This window comes from Microcaecilia unicolor, chromosome 3 (genome assembly GCF_901765095.1).
Source record: "Microcaecilia unicolor chromosome 3, aMicUni1.1, whole genome shotgun sequence".
Classification (NCBI taxonomy): Eukaryota; Metazoa; Chordata; class Amphibia; order Gymnophiona; family Siphonopidae; genus Microcaecilia; species Microcaecilia unicolor.
Genome location: NC_044033.1, coordinates 90,617,604 through 90,630,370, shown reverse-complemented (window position 1 = coordinate 90,630,370; position 12,767 = coordinate 90,617,604). Strand labels below are relative to the sequence as shown.

The 12,767-nt window shown below is 50.1% G+C and overlaps 1 protein-coding gene across 1 annotated transcript in view; it reads right to left on the bottom strand.

Moving 5' to 3' along the window:
* CCT4 (chaperonin containing TCP1 subunit 4) overlaps nucleotides 1-12,767 on the bottom strand; it is a 119,921-nt gene that overhangs the window by 32,553 nt on the left and 74,601 nt on the right. The window contains exon 9 of the mRNA XM_030196167.1: nucleotides 7,606-7,702. Within this exon, the coding sequence (XP_030052027.1) occupies nucleotides 7,606-7,702 (97 nt within the window). The remainder of the gene's footprint in view (nucleotides 1-7,605; nucleotides 7,703-12,767) is intronic.

Below are 12,767 nucleotides of genomic sequence, written 5' to 3'. Positions count from 1 at the left end.
GTAGGAGGCTTGATAGGGGGCTTTGACAAAAGCAAGCCTCTCATGAATCGAACGACTAAAGGCTCTCCAGAGATGGCTTTACCTTCCACACGATAATGGTAAGCACTAATCGCACTAAGGTGATTCCTTACTGAGTTGGTCTTGAGGCCAGACTCTGATAAGTGCAGAAGGTATTCAAGCAGGTTCTGTGCAGGGCAAGAGCGAGGTTCTAGGGCCTTGCTCTCACACCAAACGACAAACCTCCTCCACTTGAAAAAGTAACTCTTTTTAGTGGAATCCTTCCTAGAGGCAAGCAAGACCCGGGAGACACCCTCAGATAGACCCAACGCAGCGAAGTCTACGCCCTCAACATCCAGGCCGTGAGAGCCAGGGATTGAAGGTTGGGGTGCAGCAACGCTCCGTCGTTCTGCGAAATGAGAGTCGGAAAACACTCCAATCTCCACGGTTCTTCTGAGGACAACTCCAGAAGAAGAGGAAACCAGATCTGACGGGGCCAAAAGGGCGCTATCAGAATCATGGTGCCGCGGTCTTGCTTGAGCTTCAGTAAGGTCTTCCCCACCAAAGGTATGGGAGGATAAGCATACATGAGGCCGGTCCCACAATGAAGGAGAAAGGCATCTGACGCTAGCCTGCCGTGTGTCTGAAGTCTGGAACAGAACAGAGGCAGCTTGTGGTTGGTCTGAGAGGTGAAAAGATCCACCGAGGGGGTGCCCCACGCTCGGAAGATCTTGCGTACCACTCTGGAATGGAGCGACCACTCGTGCGGTTTGCATGACTCTGCTCAGTCTGTCGGCCAGACTGTTGTTTACGCCTGCCAGGTATGTGGCTTGGAGGAGCATGCCGAACCGGCACGCCCAGCGCCACATCCCGACGGCTTCCTGACACAGGGGGTGAGATCCGGTGCCCCCCTGCTTCTTGACGTAATACATTGCAACCTGATTGTCTGTCCGAATTTGGATAATTTGGTAGGACAGCCGATCTCTGAAAGCCTTCAGTGCGTTCCAGATCACTCGGAGCTCCAGGAGGTTGATCTGTAGATCCTTTTCCTGGAGGGACCACAGACCCTGGGTGTGAAGCCCATCGACGTGAGCTCCCCACCCCAGGCGAGATGCATCCGTCGTCAGCACTTTCGAAGGCTGCGGAATTTGGAATGGACGTCCCAGGGTCAAATTGGTCCGGATGGTCCACCAGAGCAGTGAAGTGCGGCAACTGGTGGAGAGGCGGATGGCATCTTCTAGATTCCCGGTGGCTTGGAACCACTGGGAAGCTAGGGTCCATTGAGCAGATCTCAAGTGAAGACGAGCCATGGGAGTCACATGAACTGTGGAGGTCATATGACCCAGAAGTCTCAACATCTGCCGAGCTGTGACCCGCTGAGACGCTCTGGTCTGCGAAGCCAGGGCCAGGAGATTGGTGGCCCGCGCTTCGGGAAGGTAGGCCTGAGCCGTCTGGGTATTCAGCAGCGCTCCTATGAATTCCAGAGACTGGGATGGCTGGAGATGGGACTTTGGGTAATTTATCACAAACCCCAGCAGCTCCAGAAGTTGAATAGTGCACTGCATGGACCGGAGGGCTCCTGCCTCCGAGGTGTTCTTGACCAGCCAATCGTCGAGATATGGGAACACGTGCACTCCCAGCCTGCGTAGGTACGCCGCCACCACCACGAGGCACTTCGTAAACACTCGTGGGGCGGAGGCGAGCCCAAAGGGCAGCACACAATACTGAAAGTGCCGTGCGCCCAGGCGGAATCTGAGATACTGTCTGTGAGCTGGCAGTATCGGGATGTGAGTATATGCATCCTTTAAATCCAGGGAACATAGCCAATCGTTTTTCTGAATCATTGGCAGAAGGGTGCCCAAGGAAAGCATCCTGAACTTTTCTTTGACCAGGAATTTGTTCAGGCCTCTCAGGTCTAGGATGGGACGCATCCCCCCTGTTTTCTTTTCCACAAGGAAGTACCTGGAATAGAATCCCTGCCCTTCCTGCCCGGGTGTTACGGGCTCGACCGCATTGGCGCTGAGAAGGGCGGAGAGTTCCTCTGCAAGTACCTGCTTGTGATGGGAGCTGAAGGATTGAGCTCCCGGGGGACAATTTGGAGGCAGGGAGGCCAAATTCAGGGCGTATCCGCACCGCACTATTTGGAGAACCCACTGGTCGGAGGTTATGAGAGGCCACCTTTGGTGAAAAAATTTTAACCTCCCCCCGACCGGCAGATCGTCCGGTACGGACACTTGTAGGGCGGCTATGTTCCCGTGGATCCAGTCAAAAGCCCGTCCCTGGCTTTTGCTGTGGAGGCGCAGGGGGCTGCTTAGGCGCACGCTGTTGACGGGAACGAGCGCGCTGGGGCTGTCCCTGTGCCTGACGAGGCCTTCGGGCCGGCTGGTTGTACCTACGCTTTGCAAAAGAATAGGGTGCAGCCTGCCGGGCCCGGGAAAAAAAACGTCCACCTGCTGAGGTGGATGCTGAAGGCGCCCGGTGGGAGAGCTTGTCGAGAGCGGTTTCCCGCTGATGCAGTTGGTCCACCATCTGCTCGACCTTCTCACCAAAAATGTTATCCCCCCGGCAAGGGACGTCAGCCAGTCTCTGCTGGGTGCGGTTGTCCAGGTCAGAGGCACGCAGCCATGAGAGCCTGCGCATCACTATACCTTGGGCCGCAGCACGAGATGCCACGTCACAGGTGTCAAAAATACCCCTGGACAGGAACTTTCTGCACGCCTTCAGCTGCCTGACCACCTCCTGATAAGGCCTGGACTGCTCCGGCGGGAGCTTCTCGACCAGGTCCGCCAGTTGTTGCACATAGGTCCGCATGTGAATGCTCATATAGAGCAGGTATGACTGGATGCGGGTCACGAGCATGGAGGATTGGTAGGCCTTCCTCCCAAACGAGTCCAGAGTGCGAGACTCCCGCCCCGGGGGCGCCGAGGCGGTATCCCTCGAACTCCGTGCCCTCTTGAGAGCAGAATCCACGACCGCCGAGTCATGGGGCAATTGGGGCCGCATGAGCTCTGGGTCAGAGTGGATCCTGTACTGGGACTCTGCTTTCTTGGGAATGGTGGGGTTAGTTAATGGTTGCACCCAGTTCCGGAGCAGCGTCTCCTTCAGGACATTGTGCAGCGGCACCGTGGAGGACTCTCGAGGTGGTGATGGATAGTCGAGGACCTCGAGCATCTCGGCCCTCGGCTCTTCCACAGAGACCACGGGGAAGGGAATGCTGATAGACATATCCCGCACAAAGGAGGCAAAGGAGAGACTCTCAGGAGGTGAGAGCTTCCTCTCCGGTGAAGGCGTGGGGTCCGAGGGAAGGCCCGTAGACTCCTCTGAGGAGAAATATCTAGGGTCCTCCTCTTCCCCCCACGAGTCCTCATCCTCGGTATCGGACATTAGCTCATGTAGCTGAGTCCTGTACCGGGCCCGGCTCGACGTCGAGGCACCGAGGTCTCGGTGTCGTCGAGCGGTGGACTCCCGCGCCGGCGGGGACGGAGCTCCCTCCATCGACGTCGACGGGGACTCCACCTGCGTGCCAGTCGAGACCGGCACCGCAAGCGGCGGCGGTGTCGACAGCCCCGGCGCCGGGCTAGAGCTCGCCGGCGCCACAGTCATCGGCGCCGAGGGCGCAAGCACCCCCGGCGCCGGCACAGCCTGGCGCATCAGCCCTTCCAGGATCCCCGGAAGGATGGCTCTGAGGCACTCGTCCAGGCCCGCTGCCGGGAAAGGCGGTGGGGCCGCTAAGGGTGTCGGTGCCGGAAGCTGCTGGGAGCCAGGAGACGGCACCGATGGTGCCGGAACCCCGACGCGTCGGTACCTCCACAACCGACGGGGACCTCTCCTCTCGACGATGACGCTTCGACGTCGACTCCTCTTCGGGATGCACCGAGGGCGCCCGGTGACGACGCTTCTTGTCCTTTTTTTCGATGCACGTCACCGGCGCCGGAGGGCATGGAGGAGGAGGAGGTCGATCCCCCTCGGTCTCGAGGTACCCGGGTCAGACAGGGTTCGGTCCCGTGGCTCACGAGCTGAGGGAGTGACCGGGGCCGACTGCCCGCGCGGCCTCTCAACCCCACTCTCACCGGCGGGCTGGCGGGACCTGTTCTCCTGGGGTCGCTGCCATCGGTGCCGATGTCTCGGGCATCGATACCGGTACCGAAGAACCGGCCTTCGATACCGATGCCGTCGAGGTCGACGTCGAGGGGCCGGCGCAAGTTCCCAAAAAGACGGTCCCGCAGAAACTTGCCTCGCAACCTGAGTCCGTTTCCGGAGACCGAGACACAAAGCACACGACTTGAGATTGTGCTCCGGCCCGAGGCACTGGAGGCACCAAGCGTGGGTGTCGGTCTGCGAGATCGGCCGGCCGCAGCGACCACACTTTTTAAATCCACTCGGGACCTTCGAGGACATCGACGGAAAAATCGCGTCGGCGAAGTCAAAGTCGTCAATGGTGGCTAAAATCACACCACGAAAAAATAAACGACCGAGCGACCACTAGGCCGCAACGTGGCGTCCCCGCTAGAAGCGAGGGAAAAGGGGAGCGCGTGCTCCACACGCGCAGATTTGTTTTTTGGTTTTTTTTTTAACAAACAAGAAAAGGGAAAACCGAACGGTAGTCCGAAGCGAAGCGACGATCCGCGTAAACGCGGTCGAAAAATCCGGCGGCTGAAAACAGAGAGAGTGGCAAAAGCACAACTCTCTCCAGTCGCGGAAAAAAGGAACTGGCGGGAGCGGTCGCGCACGGGCGGGAAGACGGCCGCGCATGCGCGGTGGGCGTGCCCTGCGTGCCGACCGTCCCGCGAAGCATTTTTCCGGTTGGTGGGGGCTGCCGCGGACGTCACCCAGTCGTGAGAACAAGCAGCCTGCTTGTCCTCGGAGAATGTTCTCTTTCCTTAATTGTACACCTCAGGGCAGGGCTCCAACAGGAGAGGTGGTGAGGTGAAATGAGTCATGCTGCTGAGTGAGCAGTAGGCTTCAGCCAGGTCCGGTGCCAGAATATATATAAGCTCGAAGGCAGCAAGGTCATCACCTGATTCAGCAGCACAGCACCGGTGGACTAGGAAAGTAGGACGCATCCCCACTGAGGAGCACTGAGCAGCAGAACTGGAGGACTCGGAGAGGAGGCAGCGTCAGTGAGAAGTCGAGCAAGCAGCACATAGTCAGCAGCACCGAAGGAGTGAGAACGGAAGCAGCGAGCTAAGGTGATCAGAGGCAGCAAGCTGAGCTGTGGCACCAGAAGCGAACTACTACTACTGTCCTGAGTCCCAACCTGCAGAAGCAGAAGAGAACTGCACAGAGGCAAGTCAGCTGACTACATTTTTTTAATTATAAGCACATGCAGTTTTCTTTCTCTAGAGTAATGGGAACTGGGAAGTGGTTTTCTCTCTTGATCAGCTGGCTGTTTGTATCAGAGCTGCAGCTAAAGCATATTCTCCTTCTGTCTTTTGTTGCAGGTTTTTAGTATTTTGTTACATTTGTATCCCACATTTTCCCACCTATTTGAAGGCTCAATGTGGCTTACATAGTACTGTAAAGGCGTTTGCCAATTCCGGTATGAACAAATACAGTAATGTTGTGGTAGAATAAGGTTTGTGTGTACAGACACAGAGAATTGTAGAGAGGAAAAGTTGTTATATGTCCATTACGAGCTTTGGTTTCGTTATGTTGCAGGGTACAGGCATTTAAGTTGGGTCGGTATGATATGCCTTTTTGAACAGGTTAGTTTTTAATGATTTCCGGAATTTTAGGTGATCATAAGTTGTTTTCACGGCTTTTGGTAATGCGTTCCATAGTTGTGTGCTTATGTAGGAAAGCTGGATGCATAGGTTGTTCTGTATTTGAGTCCTTTGCAGCTGGGGTAGTGGAGATTTAGGTATGTTCGTGCTGATCCTGTTGTGTTTCTGGTTGGTAGGTCTATGAGTTCTGTCATGTATCCCAGGGCTTCGCTGTAGATAATTTTATGAACCAAGGTGTAGACTTTGAAAGCAATACATTCTTTGATTGGGAGCCAGTGCAGTTTTTCTCGGAGGGGTTTGGCGCTTTTGAGTCGTGTTTTTCCAAATGTAAGCCTGGCTGCCGTTGTTTTGAGCGGACTGAAGTTTCTTTATAATTTGTTCTTTGCATTCCACATAAATTCCGTTGCAGTATACATCTCACAAGCTCTCCTTGAATCAAAGCCAAAATTACACAATTCAAGTGAAACAGGGCATAGAATTTTTTGTTATTTTTGTTACATTTGTACACCGCGCTTTCCACTCATGGCAGGCTCAATGCGGCTTACATGGGGCAATGGAGGGTTAAGTGACTTGCCCAGAGTCACAAGGAGCTGCCTGTGCCTGAAGTGGGAATGGAACTCAGTTCCTCAGGACCAAAGTCGACCACCCTAACCACTAGGCCACTCCTCCACTCCACTTTTTATAAGTTCAGGAGCTAATGTATGGGGCTCATCTAAAGATGGGGCTGCCACCATAGTATTGAAAATGGTGGTGGTACCTGCACCTTGCGCTACTGACATCTGAAAGGCTGCAGTGCTACAGGTTGGAATCTTGGCACTCTTTGGCTAAAACAGCTTCTGTGGTGACAGGCGAGAACCTCAAAAGATTCCCTTTATATAATGACGACAGCCTGATGAAGTCACAAGCAAATGGTGCTCCCACATATAACAGCACTTAATGTTTCTCTGACTGTGCTGACATAACAGAGCAGGAAGGTAATCACGAAAAGGCTTTCCCACTTCAGGCTGCTAGAATAATAAAGAAATTAGGGCACTCTCCACACCTCAGCAAATAGTACTTTCTACACCAGTTGCTCGGTAATAGCAAGACTGCAAGCTTCTTATTGACCAACTTTGTCTAAAAAACAAAACAAACACAAAACACACACAAAAAAACAACTCCTCCACATTTCAAGGTAGATAGTTTCAATTTTTTGACCCAAAACAATTGGATGATTTTCTGAAATCCAAAGAGGATGTTAATGTTGTTGAGTGATCTCATATGATCACTGTCAGAGGTGGCTGAAGAAGTGGACTTGGGTGGTGAACCTTTCAATTTTTTTTCTATTTCTAGTGTTTTTCTTTAAATCTTGGATCAGATTTAACCTTTTACAGTGGAAAAATTAGTTATATTGTGACTTTTGTTATTTTCTTTAATTGATTTCTGTTTTCTATTGTATCTTGAAAGGTGTTTACTTGATAAATTATGAGTTTAAACCTATAAACAAACAATTTAAAAACAAACAAAAAACTCCACGTTGTCTGCTGCAGTTCAGCACGGGCACTCACGAGTAGGGCACTTCCTAGGTGACCAAGAGGCATATTTTCAAAGCACTTAGCCTTCCAAAGTTCCATAGAAACCTATGGAACTTTGGAAGGCTAAGTACTTTGAAAATATGCCTCCAAGGCACAAAGCAATTCCCTATCCCATTAAAAAATGTATTTTATCTTATAGGGGTGCCCCCCAGGTGAGACACTTGCTATAGACAGATGGAGCCATTAACCTTGATTTTCAGAAAACTAGATGTGTAATTACTGTTTTATTTAAAACAAAAAAAAAAGTGATTTCATAAAAATAAATGTTACAAAAACTGAAATAAAACTAAAAATGAATGCATGTCTTTTACCTTACATATAAACTCAATATCTTCTCTCTCAATATCTTTGATCACCATGATCTTCATTTTGTTCAGAAAATGTAAAGCCAGATCACTGAGAGCATCCCTAGAAGAAATCACAGGATTTAGCTGTGTTTGTTCAATTAACAAAAGAGTTACTTATTTTTGTTGTATTGTCAAAGACTGGACACATTCCCTGTATTTTCATAACCTTTTACTAAAATAAAGTTGCATTCTCTCAGGTACCAGGGATGTTTCAAGACATTACCTATATAACAGGCGACACATTTTCATGTTCAAAATTTTTATCTTTAAATGGCACTGTGAGGGATGCCTCCAATGCAAACTATTACCCTACAATTAAGAAACCACTACAAGTCAGATGCAGTGGGCATCTTTTCCCATAGACCCTTACCATATTCAACCATGTGTGATTTAATTGGAGCCATTAATTTAGCTTGTTTTACCACCTTTTGCATGACATACCAAAACTGTTTACAAAAAGACAATGAGGGAACAGAAAAGAATTTTAAAAAGCCACATTTCAGAACTGAAGGATAGTAGAAGGGTTAGATTAGACCATACAGGTCTTTACCTGCCGTCATTTACTATGTTACTATGTAATTGCTTGTTAAAAAGCCAGCTATTGGTGCTAATTATCTTGTTATTCAATTAAATTGCGCAAATTGGGTGCATAATTTTTGGCTACTTTTATAGTCCTACCTTCAGTAAACACATCAGAGAAGTTTACAATCATCATAATAAACTGATAAAGAACAGTTAATATTAAGCATCATAGCTACACTACTAGACATACAATGTTAAGACCACATTATTACATATTAAGATATGAGGTGAAAGGAGGAAGGGAGGCCAAAGTAATTGGCCAAGCTTTTGTGAAAAAAAATGGTTTTAGACCCAATCTGAATTTGGTATAAGAATATTACTTAAGCAGATTTCTAGGTATTTAAAAACTAGAAGGTAGGACTGGCATATGGAACCAGGAAAAAGATCTGACAGTAGTGAAGACAAACTAAAGAAAATGATATTTTCTTTTATATGAAAACCTCAGATTATTAATTGTAACTTAACTCAACAACAAAATCAAAGTGAATTATGCAAATCTGAACTCAATTTCCACAGTCCACTTGTGTTTTCAACAACTCTGAATAGCTTTGTGTCATCTGCAAATCTAATCACCTCACTTGTTGTTCTGATTTCCAGATCATTTATAAATGTTAAATAGTTCTGGTCCCAATACAGATCCCTGTGGCACTCTACTATTCACCCTCCCCCATTAAGAAAAATGGCCATTTACCCTTACCCTCTGTTTTCTGTCCAATAACCAATTCCTAACCTAATCCACAAAGGAGAAGTTAGGACTTACCTGCTAATTTGCTTTCCTTTAATCCCTCCGGACCGGCCCAGATTGCGACTGAAGGTTTGTGCCTGCCTTCCAGCAGGTGGACACTGAGAATTCTAACTCTTCAGAGAGAGCCAATAAAAGCCCTTGCTAGGCAGATAAAGATCCAGTATATTGTAACAAAGCAGGAAAAAAAGAAAAATCCCATTCTGTGCATCTGGAAACCTGAGCAGCCACTGGCACCAGACCAACTCCTGTGCCACCTGCCTTCTGTGCCTAACAGAATAGGGCACTAAAAAGGCTGCATGAACATGTCAAGATCCATTGACTTAAACAACACAACAAACTGAAGCATACAGGGGAGGCTTCCGGGCCAGTCCGGAGGGACTAAAGAAAAGCAAATTAGCAGGCAAGGCCTAATTTCTCCTTCCTTAGTGTCCCTCCGGACCGGCCCAGATTGTGACTGATGGGAAGTAACAAAGCAGTAACATTATGGGTGGGACCCTAGCAAACCCGCTGTGAGGACACACTCCCCGAAGATTGTATCCGGCAACTCTGCACATCTAATCGGTAATGCTCCAAAAAAGAATGCAAGAGGACCAAGTTGCCACCTTACAGATCTCTAAAGGCGAAACCAGAAAATGCTCAGCCCACAAAGCCGTCTGGCCTTTAGTAGAGCGAGTTTCCACTCCCTCTGGTACGGGCTTATCATCTCCTTCAGCCACCTAGAAAGAGTGGGTTTAGAAGCCGCTAATCCCTTCTGAGCTTTCCCAAGCAAAACAAACAGCCAATCCACCTGCGGGAAGTCCTCCGTAACCATCAAATAATTCCCGAGTACCCGCTTGACATCAAGAAACTTCAGACGACACTGCTGCTCGGACCCAGAAGAGCCCAGGACCAGCAAAATCACGGACCGAGACACATGAAAACGTGACAAGACCTTGGGAAGAAAGGAAGGGACGGGGCACAATACTACTCAGTCCTTAGCAAATTCCAAGAACAGAGACCAGCATGAAAGAGCTTGCAACTCTGACACTCTCCTAGATAAGGCAAAGGCCACTAGAAAAACTGCTTTGAGCGTCAAATCCTTCAAAGTACAGGAGACGAGAGAACTAGATTAAGGTCCCACAAGGGAAAGATCGTCTGCACTAGAGCCCCCCCCCCCCCCCCCCCCCCCCCCCCGTAAAAAACGTACAACATCCGGATGGACAGCCAGGGACTTCTCCTGAACATGCCCCCGAAAGCAGGAAACAGCTGCCACCTGAAACTTAAGCAAAGAGAGAAACAACCTTTTTCCAGGCCCCACTGCAAGAAATCCAAGATCTGCGCTACTGAAGCTTGAAAGGGGGAAACACCGAACTCGGCACACCAAGCCTCAAACACTCTCCATGCCCTGATACAGTTAAGAGAAGTAGAGTGACGCCAGGACCAAAGCATGGTGGAAACTACGTTCGCAGAATAACCTCTTTTACTTAACCATGGCCGCTCAAGAGCCAAGCCATAAGACAAAAATCGAGCCGGGTCTAGATGAGCCACCAGACCCTGGACCAACAGGCCGGGATCCTCCAGAAACTTGAGAAAGGTCCGACGAGCAGGTACAGGTCGGCATACCAGGACCTGCGGGGCCAATCTGGTCTGGTATTACCAAAATCACGCCTCTATCCTTTGCAGAAGACAACCTACCAGAGGCCACGGAGGAAAGGCATACAGAAGGCTTGTCAGCCAGGGCTATAGAAGCACTTCTATTCCCTTTCTAGAGTGTCCCTGATGATGGCCGCCTTGAAACAAGACCGGCAAGGAGACTCCAGAAATGCGTCTGACAGAGGACACGCAAATCTAAGGCGTACCCTTCTCGAATAACCTCTAGCACTCACTGGTCTGAGGTGATCTGGGCCCACCTCCAGTAAAACTGCGCTAACCACGCAACTACTGGAACCAGAGGCTAGGCCTGGGCACCTTCATTGGGACAGATGAGTGGGAGACTGGAAAGAGACTCCCACATCCCTGTCTCCCCTGTGAGCTCCCCGAAAGGCCTGATTCCTCTGGAAAAACCTGGAGCGTTGAGTTGTAACCGCCTTACCTGATCTAAAACTATGAAGGCTGCGACTCTGGCCCGAGAACAAAGTACACCTAGCAGCCTTAGGCTGGTCCTCGGTCCAAACTGCGGACTAGCTTGTCCAACTCCTCACCAAACAATAAGGAAACCCTGAAGGGAAACTAACTGAGCTTAGACTTAGAAGCCGCATCCGCTGACCAACCCCTAAGCTAAAGATATCGTCTAGCCACTACACTCAAAGCCATAGACTTGGCTGATGATTGCAGCAAATCATACAAAGCATCTGTCAGAAAAGCCGAACCCATTTCAAGCTTGGCCACCTCAGCATCTATGGCAGACAAATCATGTGAAGATCTATCAAGCACTCTCTCTGACCTGTGAAAACAAGATCTGGCTACCAAAGACCTGCAGATGGCCGCCTGCACTGCCAAGGCTGACACATTGAAGCTACTCTTCAACAGTGCCTCCATACGGCAGTTCTGAACATCTTTTAAGCGCAGTGCCACCATCCCCTGGCACTGAATTCTGCTTAGTGACTGCCGAGACCACCGCATCTACCACAGGAGGCTTCAACAGGGATCTGTCAGCCTCCGGGACTGGAGAGAGACGGACCATATATTTGGCGGGTCTGAAGGCTGAATCCAGGACGTCCCACTGCACCTGAATAACATCCCTGATGTCCTGATGCATTGTAAAAGTCTTACCTGGTTTACAGACCCCCTTTATCAGCAGGTCTGTTTTGTGGGCTCCGCAGCCAGAGACTCCTCTTCCTCAAAATGTAAGGTGGAGGAAACCAAAGAAATTAATTCCTGCAAATTTTCTTTATGAAAAATCCTAAGGACCAAAGGATTGTCCCAGGAACAAAGGTTCAGCCCCTGAATCACTCTGGCCAGAGTCCTCCTCCACAGGGCCCTCCTGAGAAAAATCCTGTTCCTTTAAGAAGGGCATCTCCAGGTCTGGATCAGAAATAAGATCCTCATCCAGAACCCAGAACTCCCTGGACCTTTTAGCTGCCACCATCTGACCTTCTGGAGGTCTTTTGCCAGAAGGGACCAGGGAAGCGTTAGACTTCTATAACATAAATGCTTTATACATTTGTAGTACAAATTCAGGAGGAAACCCCCCCAACAGAGCCTGCAGGGAAGAGAGAAAAGGATTCTGACTGTACCTGCTCTGAAGAAACTGGCAGAGAAACAGACTGCTCAGCAGAGGCAGCTAAAATGGCGATGGTTCCCGCCAAAGCCGGGACTGCCGATTTCTCCTTTGCTGTCGCTGCATCCTTCCCCCCAGCTGAATGAACTGGAGTGACTGAAGGAGAGGGCCCTGCCTCTCCCAGCCTTGCTACTCTTCCCTTGAAGGGACCTAGGCAATATGCACACAGAAGGAAATTCTGCAAAAAGGGATGATTAGTGTGGGGAGGGACCCAGCCACCTGGGTGTAGCACCCCCGAGGCTGTAACAGATCCCCGCGGACCTCAGCCTCCACTAAGCAGGTTCAGCCAACTCCAGATACACAGAAGAGTACTACTCCAAACACACAATACCAATCAAAAAACCCCATACAGGAGGAAAATAGAGAAAAAGGACAGACGAGGACTCACCACCTTCCACCTGCTGGAGACTGAGATTACTGGATCTTTCTCTGCCTAGCAAGGGCTCTTATTGGCTCTCTCTGAAGAGTCAGAATTCTCAGTACCCACCTGAAGGAAGGCGTGCACAACCCATCAGTTACAATCTGGGCCGGGCCGGGGGA